This window comes from Paroedura picta, chromosome 3, assembly GCF_049243985.1.
Source record: "Paroedura picta isolate Pp20150507F chromosome 3, Ppicta_v3.0, whole genome shotgun sequence".
NCBI classification, from domain to species: domain Eukaryota; kingdom Metazoa; phylum Chordata; class Lepidosauria; order Squamata; family Gekkonidae; genus Paroedura; species Paroedura picta.
The window spans coordinates 138,579,790-138,597,493 of record NC_135371.1 but is presented as its reverse complement, the minus strand read 5'-3'; the positions used below and the strand labels follow the sequence as shown (position 1 = coordinate 138,597,493).

At 44.1% G+C, this 17,704-nt stretch overlaps 1 protein-coding gene across 10 annotated transcripts in view; it reads left to right on the top strand.

Annotated features, from left to right (window-relative positions):
• Positions 1-17,704, top strand: part of CEP131 (centrosomal protein 131) — a 79,865-nt gene that overhangs the window by 21,553 nt on the left and 40,608 nt on the right. For 9 of the 10 annotated variants that reach the window (XM_077328242.1, XM_077328240.1, XM_077328239.1 and 6 more), the window contains 9 exons: positions 152-310; positions 3,185-3,302; positions 5,963-6,082; positions 6,214-6,382; positions 7,611-7,711; positions 7,947-8,129; positions 8,728-8,919; positions 9,393-9,530; positions 9,898-10,023. In XM_077328242.1, the coding sequence (XP_077184357.1) occupies positions 152-310; positions 3,185-3,302; positions 5,963-6,082; positions 6,214-6,382; positions 7,611-7,711; positions 7,947-8,129; positions 8,728-8,919; positions 9,393-9,530; positions 9,898-10,023 (1,306 nt within the window). The remainder of the gene's footprint in view (positions 1-151; positions 311-3,184; positions 3,303-5,962; positions 6,083-6,213; positions 6,383-7,610; positions 7,712-7,946; positions 8,130-8,727; positions 8,920-9,392; positions 9,531-9,897; positions 10,024-17,704) is intronic. The other variant, XM_077328244.1, reaches the window with a different exon arrangement.

Here is a 17,704-nt window from a genome sequence, read left to right as displayed (position 1 = left end):
GAAAATAGGCAAAGAACAGTTTTTCCTACCAGTGTGTTGTTTTGTACGTGGGAAAACTGATAGATCATTTCATCATGATTTCCTTCATGTCACCATGCTTACTGGAGTTTCATTATGAGGCTTCTGACTAGAACTTGTCTTCCTTCCTTAGCAACATTATCAAAGCCACTTCCAATGAAGAAACAGAGAGCAGCAGCTATATGAAGTCCCAGAAGAATTTTTCTAGTAGTAACATCCTGGCTCGGAACAATAACACCATCAGCAGCATCCCCCTCAGGAGGCAGGAAGTGTCAGAAGAGGAAGCTGAGAGGTAAGCATGAAAGATTGACTGGTAAGGGAAGAGAACTGGAGGAAAGGGTGGCAGAATATGAGGAAGTCACACAGTAGCTCAGAAAGGGAGATGCTGTGCATTGCTTATTGGAAATTTCTGATATGCATCTGAACAAAGTTTGGGTCCAGGGACACCTTTAAGACCAGCAGAGTTTCATTCCGAATATCAGCTTTCATGTGCGTGCACATTTCTTGGAATACATCTGAAAATTCATAGAATCATAGAGTTGGAAGGGACCTCCAGGATCATCCAACCCTCTGCAGATTGCAGGAAATTTACAGCTACCTGCCCACCCACAGTGACCCCAGTTCCGTGCTTATATGATGCCCCCCCTCCAAAAAAACCCGAGAATCTCTGGCCTGGAAGAAATTCACCTTGGGACCCAAAGTGGTGATTGGCATTTACCTGGGCATGCAAGAAAGGGCCCCAAGAGCCAATCATGGACACAATCTCTTCTGCCCAGCCACTTACAATGTGCCTAAATTAGCAGAATCAACATTTCTATCATATGGCCATCTAGCCCGTCCTTAAAAACTCTCAAGGAAGGAAGACCCACTAGCTATTGAGGAAGCCTGTTCCACTGAGGAACTGCTCTGTCAGGAACTTCTTTTGGATGTCTAGCTGAAACTTCTTTTGGATTAATTTCATCCCTTTGCTTCTGGTCCTACCCTCTGGGGCTACAGAAAACCACTCCCTCTTCCCCTGTATTTTATAACAATTCCTTCACTCCCTTACCCTCTCTGTGAAATAAATAAAATTGTTTTTTTTAACAACTCTACTACACACTCTAAGTAATAGCCCTTCTCATACTTGAAAAATACTATCACCTCTTAGTCATATTCTTTTCAGGCTAAACAGATTCAGGTCTCCCAACCTTTCCTCATAAGTCTTGGTCTCCAAACCCCTCAACATTTTCGTTGCCACCCTATGAACGCCCTCCAGTTTGTCTCCATCCTTCAATTGTGGTACCCAAAACTGAACACAGTATTTTAAGTGAGATCTAATCAGAGCAGAGTACAGCGGTACTATCACCTAATGTGATCTGGACACTATACTTCTTTTGATACAGGCCAAAATCCCATTTGCCTTTTTAGCCACTGAGTCACACTGCTGACTCATGTTCAGTGTATGATCTACAAAGATCCTTAGATCCTTTTTGCACATACTACTGCCAAGACAGGTTTCCCCCATCCTATAATGATGCATTTGATTTTTCCTACCTAGATGCAGAACTTTACATTTTTCACTACTGAAATTCATTTTATTCATTTTAGCCCAGTTTTCCAGCCTGTCAAGATCATTCTGTATCCTGATTCTGTCTTCTGCTGTGTTTGCTACCCCACCCAGTTTAGTATAATCTGCAATATAATAAGTACCCCTTCTATTCCTTCATCCAAAATATAGGTGAATATGTTGAACAACAGATCCAGGACAGATCCCTGAGGCATTCCACTCATCACTCCTCTCCAAGAGGATGACAAACCATTAACAAGCACTCTTTGGGTATGATCTATCAATCAATTATTGATCCACCCAACAGTAATAGGATCCATACCACAATTTTGCCAACTTGCCAACAAGAATATCATGTGGAAACTTATCAAAAGCTTCACTGAAATTGACAAACTATATCCATAGCATTCCCCTGATCCAGTAATGTAGTAACTTCCTCAAAAAAAAAGATAAGGTTAGTCTGACATGATTTGTTCTTAAGAAAGCGATGCTGATTCATCTGTTTTTTTCCCCCAATTAAGTGATCAGATCTTTCACAGAATTTTGTTAAGTACTGTTGTTTAGCAGCAGGTCTGACCTGGGATTTAAGAGGCCTCCCATTCCCGATGGGGATGCACTCCCCTTGACGGAATAGGTCTATACTCTGGGGTGTATTCTTGGACCCAGTCCTACTGCTGGATAAGCAGGAAGCAGCTGTGGCCATGAGTGTCTCTTATCAGGTTTCATTGGTTCACAGTGGTGTTTCCTGGGGGGGGAAATCTGTCCACTGTGCATGCCCTGTTTACATCTATCTAAATTAGATAATTGACATGTGCTTAACATAGGACCATGCTTTAAGAAGCATTTGGAAATTTCAGTTGGCACAGAATCCTGCCACTAGGATGTTGACTGGAGTGTGTCGTACAGATCATGTCACTCCAGTCTTGATACATCTACACTAGTTTCCAATTTGTTTCCAGGAAGAATTCAGTGCTGATGGTTTGGGACCCTATACCCTTATGACTCTGCTTGACCACTACAGACTGCTTTGGAGGCCCTGCTTTAGGTACCCCCATCTTCTGAGATTAGGCAAGTGGCAACCTAAGAAAGGTCTTTCTCAGCCATGGCACCAAAACTCTGGAACTCCCTCTTCCACCCCCAGGGGATTTGTCTTTTCCTGTTGCCATCTTCTGCTAGTGGGTGAAGACTTTGTTTCATTTGACATTATCTCAGTTGATCCCTCCTTCCCGAATCATGTTTTAGTTGTATATGTGTTTTAGCTCTGCTTTAATTATGTGTTTGAGTGGTTTTAAAATGTGTTTTTATTATGTATGTTTTAATTTTCTAGCTGCTTTGGTAACCCTTTTGAGGGCAGAAAAGCAGAATAACATTTTGTAATAATGATAATTCCTTTAAATTAACACTGATTAACACCAGCTTAGGTCCTGGGTCTCTTCCATGCTTGTTCAAAATGAAATGGCTAAATTGTTTGGATGTTGTATTCTATGTTTGTTGAAGTCCAGAAGAAACGACTCTTCCCAGACATAGGAATTTGGTGGACAAGGACTGTTCTTTGAGAGCAGCACCTCTGTATGGCAGGAGCTGTTTTGTTATTGCTGGAACCTCTTCTTACCCTTTCAGGTTCATTAACCAGGTCAATTTGGCTGCCGTCACCATCCAGCGCTGGTACCGAAAACACTTGCAGAGGCACAAAGAAGGCATGGCCCAGCTTGAGCACTTACTAACTTCCAAAAAAGAGGTCTGCTTTGCATATTTATTTATTTAATTGTAGTCCACCTTTCTCACAGGGACTGAAGGCAGAGTACACATAGTGAATCAATACAAATCAACAAAATGGGTCATTCAATAAACAGTGCGTTAGGATTGTAGAAATCTAATCAATCAGAAAGAACTGAAACATAGCATAAGTATTTACTGACTCATTGAGCAGTGCAAAAATTACTTAACAGCATCCTCCTTATAGTAAGCTATACACAGCAGTACAAACGGCAGACCCTAATCACACCTGCATTTTAATGAAGTATCCTCTGTACTCCTATCCAGTGGAAAATAGGGCAAACAGTGTTTTCTCTCCAAGAAGGACATATTCATCTTAACATTCCAGAATGTTGATGGTCTGAATTTGTAGCTTATACAGCAACCTGCTGAAGAAGAAGAAGAGTTGGTTCTTATATGCCGCTTTTCCCTACCCGAAGGAGGCTCAAAGTGGCTTACAGCCCATTCCTCTCCCCACAACAGACACCCTGTGGGGTGGGTGAGGCTGAGAGAGCCCTGATATCACTGCTTGGTCAGAACAGTTTTATCAGTGCCGTGGCGAGCCCAAGGTCACCCAGCTGGATTGCATGTGGGGGAGCGCAGAATTGAACCCGGCATGCCAGATTAGAAGTCCGCACTTGTAACCACTACACCAAACTGGCTCTGAAGGCTGCAGTGAAATACATATTGCTAAATTTTAAGAGGCTGAATGAGCCAGACACAAGTTTTTCAGATTATTCCCAGTAGCCAGATCATTTTGACCTATCTGGTGGCCTGCCTGTGAAATAATAATGCCAAGCCTGTCCGTGATATTTGTTCTTAAAAAAGAATAACTTTTTAATGCACCAACCATTTCCAGACAACAAAAGGGCATGTTGACTGTGGATTATCCAGGGCAGTGTATTTTTGTATTGGATGTCCTCCATCCAAATACTTTGCAAAGGAAACCTAAATTAATGATGCAGATTTACAGATGTGTGCATATTTGCCTATATTTTCTCCCATTCTGTTTCCTGAGGAAATTTCAAAGACACTGTAATTGTTTGATGAGAAGTAAAGAATATGAATATTGGTTGAAGGTACAATACAAGGAAAGATGTGAAGGAGTGATAGAAAGAAGGGAGGGAAGAACAAATGTGCAGAACCTCAATGCCTGCATCATTCTGGCTAAACTTGCATGGATCTGGTCAGCCCCACTCTGATTTCTACAATTTCACTAGATGTAGAGGGTTTTCTTTACAACTTCGTAAGAGAGGAGCTTGTCTTAAAAAAAAAAAAAAACCACTCTAATTCATAGAGATTTACTTGTGTTCCTTTATGCAGAGTTGAATCTTGTGTCTACTGTTCTAAAATAATCCAAACTTTACAGGGTTTTTTTGTTCAAAGCAGGAAATAATCTCATGAGGGCAACTCTAGTCAACAGTTTATGCAGAACTGCTGCAGTGTGTTAATTGCATTATATCTAAACTAGATATTAAGCCTGCTGTGGGCAAAATACAGCGGGCCCTAGCATGATGGGTGGGTGGAGGGATGGGGCGAAGGAAGGGGGAAAAGGAGAGAGACAGAAAGACAGAAAGAAAGGGAGGAAGATAGAGACAGAAGAAGAGGGAGAGAAACAGGTAGCCAGAAAGAGGCAGATGGAAGAGAGGGAGGAAGGGAAAAAGGGGAAAACAAAGGGAATGCTGGGAGGAAGGGAAGGATAAAGGGAATGCTGGCAGGAAGGGAGGAACAGAGTAAGGTAGGTGGGCTTGGGACCTTCTGCTGGGCCCAGGGGCAGGCTCGGCTGCTCCAGGGCCTGGCAGAAGGCTCGGGACAGGGGCGGTTGGCTCCGCAGCCTACTGCCAGGCCTAGGAGCAGGCTCGGCTGCTCCAGGGCCTGGCAGAAGGCTCGGGACGGGGGTGGTGGGCTCCGCGGCCTACTGCCAGGCCTAGGAGCAGGCTCGGCTGCTCCAGTGCCTGGCAGAAGGCTCGGGACTTCGGGAGTGGGCTTTGTGGCCTTCTGGTGGGCCCAAGGGCAGGCGAGCCTGCCCCAGGGCCCGGCAGAAGGCTCCCTGGGCGAGGGGAAGCCGGCCGGAGGACTTACCGCTGGGGAAGGCTTCTTCCTCTGAGCGGCAACTCCCTGGCCGGCCCCGGCGAGGCTGGGCCAACCAGCCAATGGGGAGCCACGCTTTGCGCGGCTCCCCATTGGCTGCTTGGCCCTCGAGTGACACTCGGAGGGCCCAATCAGGAGCCGCTTCGCGGCTCCTTATTGGGCCCTCTGAGTTTTTATCCCGGACAGGGCCCGCCCTAACTCTTGCCCTTACTCCTTTATTCCTCTCGCTCCTCCAGAGCGGGTGGGGGGGGAGGGTTAAAGATGGATCAGAGGAATATCATCTGAAATAACCTGATATACTGGGAGTGGTAGCTGCTGTGTGTACCTGTATTTTTAGTTCACTGATTTTAACTCATCGTACGTGTTTCTTGACAATAGAAAACAGGGTATAATTGATTAACAGGACTTTTAAAATACCCTTACAAGTTAAAATCTCCCTTTCAGTTAACTAAAGGATTTGATCAAGGAGGCTTGGCAGAGATCCAGTTTTATCCTGCACTAAATAGAATGCTGTTAATTTGGACTAATCTCTTCTGTTGTGTATCACTTAAGGAAAGGCAACAGCATCTCACAGAGGAGGGCAGCCTCTCAGATCTGCAGCAAAGGCGAGAGGAGGAGAGAAGGACAATTCGAGCAGAGAAGGCACGTTTGGCCAGGAAAGCAGCCATCCAGGTATAGGCTCAGTATGACCTTTGTACTCTTGGGTGGGTGTTATTGGACTGTTGTATTGAACTAAGTTAGGCAGTTCATGTTAGAGAAACAAATGAATGATGACAGTTTTCATATCCAATTATTTTTTCTAGGAACTGCAGCAAAAACGGGCCCAAAAACTCTTGGATACTCAACGCTTAGTTGAGGAGGAGTTGGTGATTATGAAAGAAAGTAAGAAAGCAGGAAGAAGAAAGCCCGGAAAGGCTGGCTCCGTGAAGAATAGCAGCCCTGCCAGTAGTGTAATCAAAGCCAATAACACAGGTGGGAAGTACTGGCAGATTGGGAAAGTAGAGCTCCAGATTAGGGGTGAACGCTTCAGCGCGGTTCGCCTGTCTTGGTGATCACTAAAGCCGGAGGCAAACAGCGGCACAGAGGGGAGGAATTGCATCGGCATGCCAACTGGTGGCTGCATGCAGGCACAGCTCTGCACTTGTGGCGTTGGCTGTCTTGGGCTTTGGTGATCACCACGGTGGCGTGGTCCAAATCCTATGTACTAATATGGACCTTAGAGATGATGTCATTATATTGAATTCCCAGTAATTATTAACAATTGCCACTAGATCATAAAAGTTTTGGAGTGCCAAAATCCAGAGATGAAAAACAAGTACATGGTACTGTGCTAGAGATATATACAGGACAAATAATATTATAAGAGAAATCCAGATTATACAAGCAAACTAGCAGTGTTATAGGAGAAGATGCAGGCAGCCAATTGCCAACGCTCTGGATTGCTGGGGGTGAGGGTAGGACCTTATATCTGGGTGGTTTTGAAAAACAGAATCCACCAGGTTGGATCCAGGAGCCTGTAAGCAGAAGGCACTGATGGTTACATACCTACCCTTTCCCCCAAAAAGGTTTATTCCCAGAGTCACTGAACTGAAATAAACAGTTTATCTCCCTTCCTTCTCTTCACAGTAGATCCCTGATTCATGTGGTTATTACTCCATGCAGGTCCCACAACTCTGGAAATAAACTTAGCTGAACTGAGAAAGGACTGCTTTCAGGAGTTCCTTTCCCTCACCAAACTCACTTCAGTATCTGATTCACAGTGAGCTAGTGGTGGATGGTTCTTTAGGGGAAAGGAAGATGTATAATCTTAACCTGGATCCAATCTACTGTAAACATCACATCCGAAATGTGTGTTATTGCTGCACTGATCAAATTTTAAATGTTCCTATAATGGACAGCTTTCTCTATTCCATTGTGCTACGTTTGTATACTCAACTACTTGATAAGAGGAATTTAAAGAAGAGTCCAATGTGATGCATGCCCATTTTTTCCCTTGTTGTATAGCTGCAGATCCTAGTGAACTGTAGCAATTAAAGTTTACTGCCTTTGTGCATGTTGATAGAGAAGGCTCCCATCCTAATACTCAACATCTTTATTGCTTCAGAAATGCTTCTTTGCACATCTATAAAACTCTAAGCCCTGAAATTTTCACAAGTCTGGTATGCCTGCTGTCGCAATTGTAATTTTTTGTTATTTACAGATGCTAACTTCAACTTGGCAGCTACAGATGCAGAAGGAAACACTACCATGGCATGTCTCTCTCTCCCAGGACAGAACAAAGTACCTGAAGAGCAGTCACAGGTGCTGCCTTTTGTCTTCTCATTCTTCTAAAAGCTTCTCTATTTTTTTCCATTTTACCATCTAACTTCCTAGTTTGCACAATTCCCAGCCATTTTGTGAGGAAATGTTTGGGTGGGAAATAATTCCCTTGCCAAGCTTACTCTGTCCCCTCCATCTGAATAAACCATTAGTGATTTTGCCCATTTTAGCATGCTTTGTGCAATATCACCCTGCATGGATTCCCTCTCTTGCCTAGGATGTCAGCTCTGGAAAAATGGCCAGTGAAGACCTGGAGGCAGTGATCACTGCAGCAAGCAGAGCACAGTCCAAAGTGACCCTTACTGAGTTACTGGACACCCTAAAGCTGTTGGAGGAGGAGCCAGAGTTATTGCCACAACCAAAGTCCTGCAAGGAGGATAAATACGCTTGGATTGATGGGGTAACTAAAATAAGTGGGATAAGGCAGGGTAAAAGATGGTGCTGCCTTTATCTGTTTTCTCTGACTTTTCGTGAACTGATGAGCCTGAATCAGCAGTTGTGTTTGGGGTTCTTTTTCTTTGCATTGGTAGGGAATCCTAGAGCAGGGGTAGTCAACCTGTGGTCCTCCAGATGTCCATGGACTACAATTCCTATGAGCCCCTGCCAGCGTTTGCTGGACATCTGGAAGACCACAGGTTGACTACCCCTGTCCTAGAGAATGAGAGCTGCACCCCATTGCCCTTGCTTGACTGTGTTGTGTTGCTTTCTGGTTAAAGCAGGCTTGCTGTGAATTGTGAGTTCACTTCTGCTGTGATGGTTTGCTTACTCATTTTAAAGGAAAACAAAGTAGAAAAAAAAGAGTCCTTTCACTATCCAGGAGTTCCTTTCCTTCGCCAAACTCACTTCAGTATCTGATTCACAGTGAGCTCGGGGATGGTTCTTTTGGGGGAACCTGGTCATACAACCTTTTAGTCACAGCCTGTCTGTGAAAAGTCTTTCTGATCTGCATTGCCTTTGCTTTGCAAGTCTGATACCCAGTGTTTTTTCCTCCAATGCAGGAAGCAGATTCAAATTCTCTTACGGCTGACAACCTAGAGAAACTTGGGAAACTGAACTGTTCTCCAGGAGTCCCTGAGGAAGGAACGTTGCTATCAGAGGCCAAACTTCAGAGCATCATTAGCTTCTTGGATGAAATGGAGAAATCTGAACAGGAGCGGCCCAGATCTGCTGCCTCCGCTTCACAGCGTGAGGTGAGTCTTTTGGGTTGACTTTCAGTAACATTAGTGATGGTCAGCTTGTGGGGAATGCATTGGCCTGGGAATAACTCCACTTGAGTAGAGCAAAAAAGAGGATTGGTTTTGAAAACTCTGAAGTTTGCATCTAGAAAAGGGCTGTAACTGGCTCCTTTGTTACCTTATTGTTTAAATGGCTGACCTTGTTTTTTCAAGGTGTGTGGGGGGTGGGGGGTGGGGAGCCTGCGATAACTAAATATGCCCTAGAAAGAAAGAGCTTGCAACTAGTAACATGTGGGTTGAATCTTTTTAGAAGATGTTCCATACTAGAGGCAAGACCTTGGATACTGATTTATTAGCCTATTGGAGGAACTGGCACCAAGACTTATGATCCCAGAAGCCTAAGATTTCAATCCCCAGAAAAGTTTGCTGAAGGAGGGAACTGTTGTTTGTTTCTAATGCTGTTCCGTTCTGGTTGTGCCATCTACTAGGGTCTATTGTCAGAAGAAGAGCTGGCTCACCTAGAGCAGGCCTCAGCTGTTGCCACGGAAGTCACCAGCTCCATTATGCGTCTGAAGCTAGAAGTAGAAGAGAAAAAGAGAGCCATCACATTACTACAGACAGCACTGGTGGGTGATTACAGCCTAATTCTTGGGCAGTGTGTATGTGCTAGAGAAGAGGGAAACTGTATAATAAGGTGTGGTAGAACACATGTTTTAGCTATATTACAAGAGTAGGTACCTGGGTTTAAATCCTATGCAGCCAAGGAGTTAGAACCCTCCCTGCTTTGGCAGTCCATGCTTTTTGCTCTTCAGTTTGCGAGACCAGCTTGAGTCATGAGCCTATAGCTCATCGGCATGGGCCTATAGCTCAGCATGTATTTGGGCATTTTACTGTACTCCCTCACTTCTTTTGGGGTTTAATTTGACTGACTCTAAACAGACAGGCTTTTAGCTGTCATTAATATGACCTGATTATTGCTTCCTGCCCTGGCAGGCTCAGCAGCGGGAGCTGACTGTACGTCATGTCAAAGAAACAGAAAAGGAACTGAGTCGCCAACTAGCACTGCAGCGGGAACAGTATGAGGCAGCTGTCCAGCGTCACTTGGCCTTCATTGATCAGGTAACTGGGTGAAGTTTAATACTTTTTGCAGATGGTGTAATCATGGATTGCCTTCTTGGTTCTTGATGGTGGCTAGTGATTTAAATGAGAGAATAGGTCCTGATGATACTACTTTATTTTGGAGAAAGATTGGGCAGGTATCAATAGATGCTGCATTTTCTCCCCCCAATCAGTGATCTAAAGATCAGATCATTGACAAAGCTGGTGTAAACCTGATGACATTGGTAGAAAATCAAGGGTCTGATTATGTTGAATGGTTGGGCAGGAGTGGACTCAACAGATTTTACATATGTAAGTTTGGGAGGAAAGTGTAATGTTAGATTATGTTAAAAGCTTTAGGGCTGACGATTTCCAGGATGACATCTCCTCTGTCTTGCCTTTGAAATCCCTTGCTGTGGCCATTTGAGATAACTTGCCCGGGAATGGGAACATACTTAAACCCTTAACATCAGTAGCTAGACTACATTTTAGACCAATCATAGATTCAGAACAATGTCAGACTTTATGTTCAAAAATCTTTATTTTTAGGGGGTGCTCCTGGAAAGATGGCATTGTGGACAGATGGCTGTATAGCTGTCTCCAGTTCAGGTGAAGGCAGACTGCCAGTCTGCAGTCTGCGGGATATGGGGGGGCGCAGGTATCTCCACAGCCTCCCTGGCAGCTCTGAAAAGGCACTGGGGGCCAAATTTGACCCGCTGAGGCTGGAAAAACCCCAGGTCTTCAGTGAGAGATCACCTGCGGGACGGGCCAAGATAACACTGCTCAACATCTTGTTTTCCTTTCATCTTTTACTTCGATTCTCTCCTGCCTGAAACTACTTCTTAACTCAAGATTTAGGAACTTCGCGTTTATCCAATAAGTACTTGTTTGGAGTCAGTTTGTAACATTCCCCCGGTGCCCCCTCCTGATGTTTGCTCTTACCGCCCTGAATACTGGAATTTAACCATATTGACATTTGAATGATGTGTGGGAGATCCTTCTGTGTGTCTCTGGGTAGCAGTGTGTGAGAACATGATCTTGGGGTACTTGTGGCTGTAAGCTAAATTTGAGCAGACTGTGTGGTGTGGCGGTAAAGAAGGGAAATGCAGTCTTGGATGATAAGTATTTTATTTTATTTCTTCAATTTATTAGTCACCACTCTCGGCCAAGGTGAGGGATGTCACTTGGACAAGGGCAGGGAAGAGTTCCTGTTGTCAGCAGAGGAGAGGACCCACAGTAATGGCTTTAAACTACGTGTGGAATGGTATCTACTAGATATTAGGGGGAGAAATTCAGTCACAGTAATTCAGCAGTGGAATTGTCTGCCTAAGGAGGTGGTGACCTCCCCCTGGTGGTCTTTAAGCAGTGTCTGGACAGCTACTGAATTGAGCAGGGGGTTGGACTAGATGGCCTGGATGTCCCCTTCCATCTTTATGATTCTAAATCTGAAATTGTTGAAGGAGGATACTGTCCCCGTTTCTGTAATACTGTATTGCTGCACTAGAGCCAGCTGCTGATGCCATCATACCCTTGCATTGTGTTTTCCAGGTTAGATGTGCATTGAATGCTAACCTGATATTTACTGTATATACTCACATATAAGCCGACCTGCATATAAGCCGAGGCACCTAATTTTACCACAAAATCTGGGCAAACTTATTGACTATAAAAATCAACTTTTAAAAGAAACACAACCCCAAGAAAAAAAGGCAAACAATGCTGCCCCTCAGAAAAAAGAAATAAACATTAGAAGAAACAGTAAATCCTAAAGCACCCCCCATACCCACCTCACCCCACCTACAGAAACCAAAAGAATAGTTTGGAAGACGGGAATACAAAGGAAAAAGATCAAAGTCCCGCAGTCAAACCGTTGCTGTCCTACAAGCAGTCAGAACAAGCAAGCTTCAGCTGGCAGGAGGTTTGCAGAAGCAATGTAAGGATAGGCTGGCTGGGAGCAGGCTGTTAGTTCAATTACCGTATATACCCGCGTATAAGCCGAGGACTTTTTCAGTGTAAATACTGTGTTGAAAAACTCGGCTTATACACAAGTATATACGGTATATTGAAACATTAGATCTGGTGTTCATTATATTTGACCTATGACTTCTGGAAGAGTTAATAGGATAGACTGCTAGGGATGCCAGTCCCCTGGTCGGACCTGGAAATCCCCTGGTTTTACACCTCATTTCCAGTTAACAGATCGGTGCTCCTGGATGACACAGCTGCTTTAGAAGGTGGATTCCACAGCATTATGCTCCACTTAGGTCCTTCCCCACCCTAAATCCCACCCACATCCATCTCCACCACCAAAGTCTCCAGGTACCACCCAACCCACACCTGGCAAGCCTACTGAAAGCTCATGTATAACATCGTTTAATTGTCCAGCCAAGTCTTAAATGAATTAAAAATGACCATATCCATCATGTGTATGACTAATATACATACCTATTTGTTCATTTTCCATTGATACTTGCATTTATCCTGTGCCTCTGTCAAGGCTTCTTGAGTATCATTCTATTTTGGCTTAATGTGGTCCTTTATGTTTATATCTATCCCTAACAAGAGTGGGATGTCTCTATGAACTTGTTGGAGTGTGAACCCCCAGCCCCACGTCCAACCGCTTGGTGTAGTGGTTAGGAGCGCGGACATCTAATCTGACGAGCCGGGTTCGATTCTGCGCTCCCCAAGCAGTAATATCAGGGCTTTCTCAGCCCCACCTACCCCACAGGGTGCCTGTTGTTGGAAGAGGAAACGGAAGGTGATTACAAGCCACTAGGAGACTCCTTCGTGGAGATAAAAGTGGCATATAAGAACAAACTCCTCTTCTTCAGTAATATCAGGGCTCTCTCAGCCTCACCTACCCCACAGGGTGTGTGTTGTGGGGACAATTTATGTTGAAGGTGTGTTTTGAATCACATGTTTAATGGAAAGCAACACTAAAACTTTATTCCAGATTATGTAAAGGTTCATAACTTGAGAGAAATCAGTCACTCTTTTCTTCACCTTCAACTTCACCCCTACATGATAGGTAATGAAGTATGTAAGTGAAAACATGCAGGAGGATGAAGCAGAAGAATACCGAGATGGTATATTGGACTGTACTATTTCAAACTGCAGGGGAAGATTCAGGAGCACCATGTATGTATTGCAGCTCTTTCCCTTACCTTAAAAACTCCTTGCATTCAGAAAAACAGCCCAGCCACAGAACCGTTCTCCTTGTGGGCCAAATTTCCTATTTGCACGGATGTCTCACAGCAAAGAAACATTCAAACCTGGAACCCACCATTTGCAGTTTGAAGTGGCACAGTCCATTCCACCACCTCAGCATTCTACCTCATTGTCACCTCATTCTTTCATGTCTCCTCCCACGGATGTCACAAACAAACAAAAAACATTCTTAACGTCTGCCCACAGTCTTCACACTCAGCTTCAAGGAAGTCCGTTCATTGCCCATGGTGATCGCTACATGTGCTCAGATTCACCAAACCACTCTGTGAATTTTAAGAAGTCTTGATAATTGATGGTATTACTTGGGTGTTTTTCATATCCTTTGTTCCTGTTCCTCCTACCCATTGACCATGATCTTTTCATATTCTCATCCTTAAATTGTAAGCTTTGCAAAATCTGACAAAATCCAGTAACCTGGGCTATGGAGGTTAGGGCACTTAAAAATATTACAGTGGAATTATTAATGGTAGATACTTAAGCAGAGTTACCCAGTAGATACAACCAGCTTTTCTGCTGGATAAGAGTGGTAATCCCTTTGCCCACCCAAGACACCAGGGTGTATTCTACACGGGGCTTTTTACCCAGTCTCAGGTCAAAGCCTTCCTGGATCCCGGTTACAAGGCTTCCATTAAAATGACTGCACTCCAAAAGCCCTAACTTCTCAAGGCAGAGATTAGCCTTTTGGTTCCCCCCACTCTTTGCTGTCTCCAATCATATACCATTAAAGAAAAAGAGACTCCTGCTGCATTTCTCTCTCTCTCTCTCTCTCCCCCCCCCCCCCGTTTTGAGCTTATACAACCGAGTGCAGAACACTTTCTGTTTCAATGGGGGGGGGGGAGGAAGACCCGAGTTCAAACCCATCTGAAATCAGCAGGATCCACAATGGAAAAAAACAAAGTAAGTGCAGAATCAGCCCAGGTTGTGGGGATCATGGGACCTGTCTTGACATAAGACTGGGTCTATGATCAGCAGGCCTACTCTGGCAGGTGGAGGCGATGAACTGACTGGATTCCAATACAATGCATTTAGGGTAGTCTGCAAGGGATTGGACTGTATAAATAGCTAGTTCTGATCACTCAGTTCCATACGTTCATGGCTTTTCACTTCACAATGAAAGGCTCAGAAGTCAGGAGCATTCTTATTAGATAAGAGCCCACGGGGAAGGGCAATGTAAACAGTTTAATATCAATGAACAAATCTATAAATAATGAATCACTGCTCTTTCTACAGATTGAAGGAAACATGACTGTAGATTTTCGGTCAAACCCAATCAAAACACTTTATGTCGGAGGTGTGTTTTTAATCACATGTTTAATAGAAGCAACGCTATAACTTTATTACAGATTATGTAAATATTCATAACTTGAGCGAGATCACTCTCTTCTTCATCTTCTTCACCTTCACCATCCCTCTCTCCACTTTCTAGTTCTTCACTCGTAACGTCTGTTGAAGGGGGTATCTCCGATTTCTCAGCAGAGCTCTCTATGTCTTCATCTGTTGCTGAACATACTGCTTTTGGACTGGTGGCTTCTGTTTCTGAAATCTTTTATTCATGTCAATGGACTTGTCAGAAGGAGTAGAAGGTCTTGGTGGAGGTGCTGGTGGTGGTTCAGGAGCAGGTGATGGTGGTGGTGGAGGAGGAGGAGCAGCAACAGGAGGAGGAGGAGTGAGTTCTCCTGGTGATTGAGGTGGAGTAACAGGGGGAATCCATTGTTCCAGCATGGGTCCAGATTGTATTTTTTCAACTCTGGGCTCTCGTAATGGTGTTGTTTCCATGCTCCAACTGGTCACATCCACTTCCTCGAAGGATTCATCGTCATGCAGTTTGTCCAGTGTGTTATCCTCTAGTTCATCCAGATTATAATAAATATCTCTGAACCAAAGAGGCTTATCCCTCAATGGAGAGGGTGTTCTGGGAATCTCTTCATCCGGCAGGGGTTTCTTTTCTTTGCCCGGAAAGCTCTTCTCCTTGGCTGCTTAACGCAGAGACAAGGCCTGAATTAGGCAGATAACAGCAACGATGTTCAGAATGATGGTGGTGACTGTAATAGCCCAGAGCAGCTTGTTTCCATATCCATATGCTGGAATCCCCTCATTCGCCAGCCTGCCTGAAGGCTTCTCCAGTTTTGGGGTGCTTGCTGTGGTTGTATCAGCTGCATCCAAGGAGGGCCAAATACTCCCTAGGTAGGATGTTTCTTTGACGTGCTCACTAAAGACTTTCATGAGGAGGTCTGTTTCAGCGATGAGTTTCGCACAAGCCACCTGGAGTGTGGGTGATGTGCAATTTATTTTCAGGATGCAGATTATGTGAGAGATGAGTCTCCTCACTGGTGTGTTTGGGATGCGCTCAGTCAACTTCTTGTTCAGCTCCTTTTCAAAGATTTCACCCTCACCCTGAATGGTGTCATCTTGACGTCGCAAGAAGCCCGAAGGGGGAGAAACAGAAGTCCCCTGAGGTGAGAGCTCATTCAAGGAGGGTTCAGAGTCACCTGTCGAGATGTCTTCCATGGAGCCGTTGGGCCCACGGACATTGGTCTGAGCGTCTGGGATGGAGCGTTTCCAAGGGGACGGAAGAGCTAGCCCCATAAGAGGCACCAGTAACATGCAAAGGAATAGGTTAGCATAAGCCATATCAGCAAGGTGGATGCCACCGAGCAGGTCTTTGCAGACTGCACAGCAACCACTGTGGGCAAGCTTTATGCATGTCTGAAGATGGTTGTGACATCATTTAGCAGGATAATCAGCATTATAACCTAACCATCCCTATGGCAATGATGAAGGCTTTGCTTGAAAGGCAAGGACTGATAGGCTTGAGGCACTGAAAGCAGCTGGGTATTGGCTACAGGTTACAGAATCATAGAATCATGGTGCTGAATGGGGTCTCCAGGGTCACCTCGTCCAATCCCCTGCACAGTGCAGGAAACATAACTACCGTGGCCCCCACACTGATCCCAATTCTCTGCTCAGATGACACTTCTTTTGAAATGTTTTAAATTTACTGTCATAATAGTACAATACTAATGTTGTTCTAAGTATAATAGTCATACAATGTACAGCATATCCCTATTGCCCAAAATGTATCTCTTCCTTACAAATATATGGATTTTAATGTTGATCTAGAAGAATAAAAAGATAACGTATCCATATAATTAGTAGTAATTCATAATTAGTAGTACCTTCTTCTTGGAATATTCTGCTACTCAAATTGTAGCTGCTATTAGCAAATTCCTTATATGCTCCTTATTGTTTCTAACATATTAAGATAGCCTAACAGAACGCTAATTGGATTGCATGCGATCTCACAATGAATAATTTCTGTTAGAATCTCAAGTATTTCTTACCAAAACATTTTGACCAAACCCATTGAATATGGATAAAAATACCCACATGCTTTTTAACATCTCCAGCAACTGAGAGGATGTCAATACCAGTTTTGGCAATTTTGGTAGGGTATAAACCATTAATGAATGTATTTTATTAAAAAAATCAGCATGTCACGGTAGGTATATAGTTTCTGTCATTGTCATCTCCAAGTCCTTTCTCTGTATCTACCTAAAAGCATAGATTTGGGGGTGAGTAGGTCCATTTAATCAATAGATTCAATATAGTTATTCGATGTTGTAGAGACAAAAGGGTACTATGAGTATACTGAAGCATTAGATCTGGTGTTCATCCTATTTTACCTGTGACTTCTGGAAGAGTTAATAGGAAGAGTTCTCTCAGCAGAGATTAGCCTTTTGATTCCCCCCCTCCTTTGCTGTCTCCAAGCATATGTTGTTGTTATGTGCGAAGTCGTGTCCGACCCATCGCGACCCCATGGACAATGATCCTCCAGGCCTTCCTGTCCTCTACCATTCCCTGGAGTCCATTTAAGTTTGCACTCCAAGCATATACCATTCAAGAAAAAGAGACTCCTGCTGCATTTCTCTCTCTCTCTCTCTCTCTCTCTCTCTCTCTCTCTCTCCCCCCGCCCCGTTTTGAGCTTATACAACCGAGTGCAGAACGCTTTCTGTTTCAATGGGGGGGGGGGGAGGAAGACCCGAGTTCAAATCGATCTGAAATCAGCAGGATCCACAATGGAAAAAAACAAAGTAAGTGCAGAATCAGCCCAGGTTGTGGGGATCATGGGACCTGCCTTGACATAAGACTGGGTCTATGATCAGCAGGCCTACTCTGGCAGGTGGAGGCGATGAACTGGCTGGATTCCAATACAATGCATTTAGGGTAGTCTGCAAGGGATTGGACTGTATAAATAGCTAGTTCTGATCACTCAGTTCCATACGTTCATGGCTTTTCACTTCACAATGAAAGGCTCAGAAGTCAGGAGCATTCTTATTAGATAAGAGCCCACGGGGAAGGGCAATGTAAACAGTTTAATATCAATGAACAAATCTATAAATAATGAATCACTGCTCTTTCTACAGGATACTCGTCATTATCGCCTAACCATCCCTATGGCAATGATGAAGGCTTT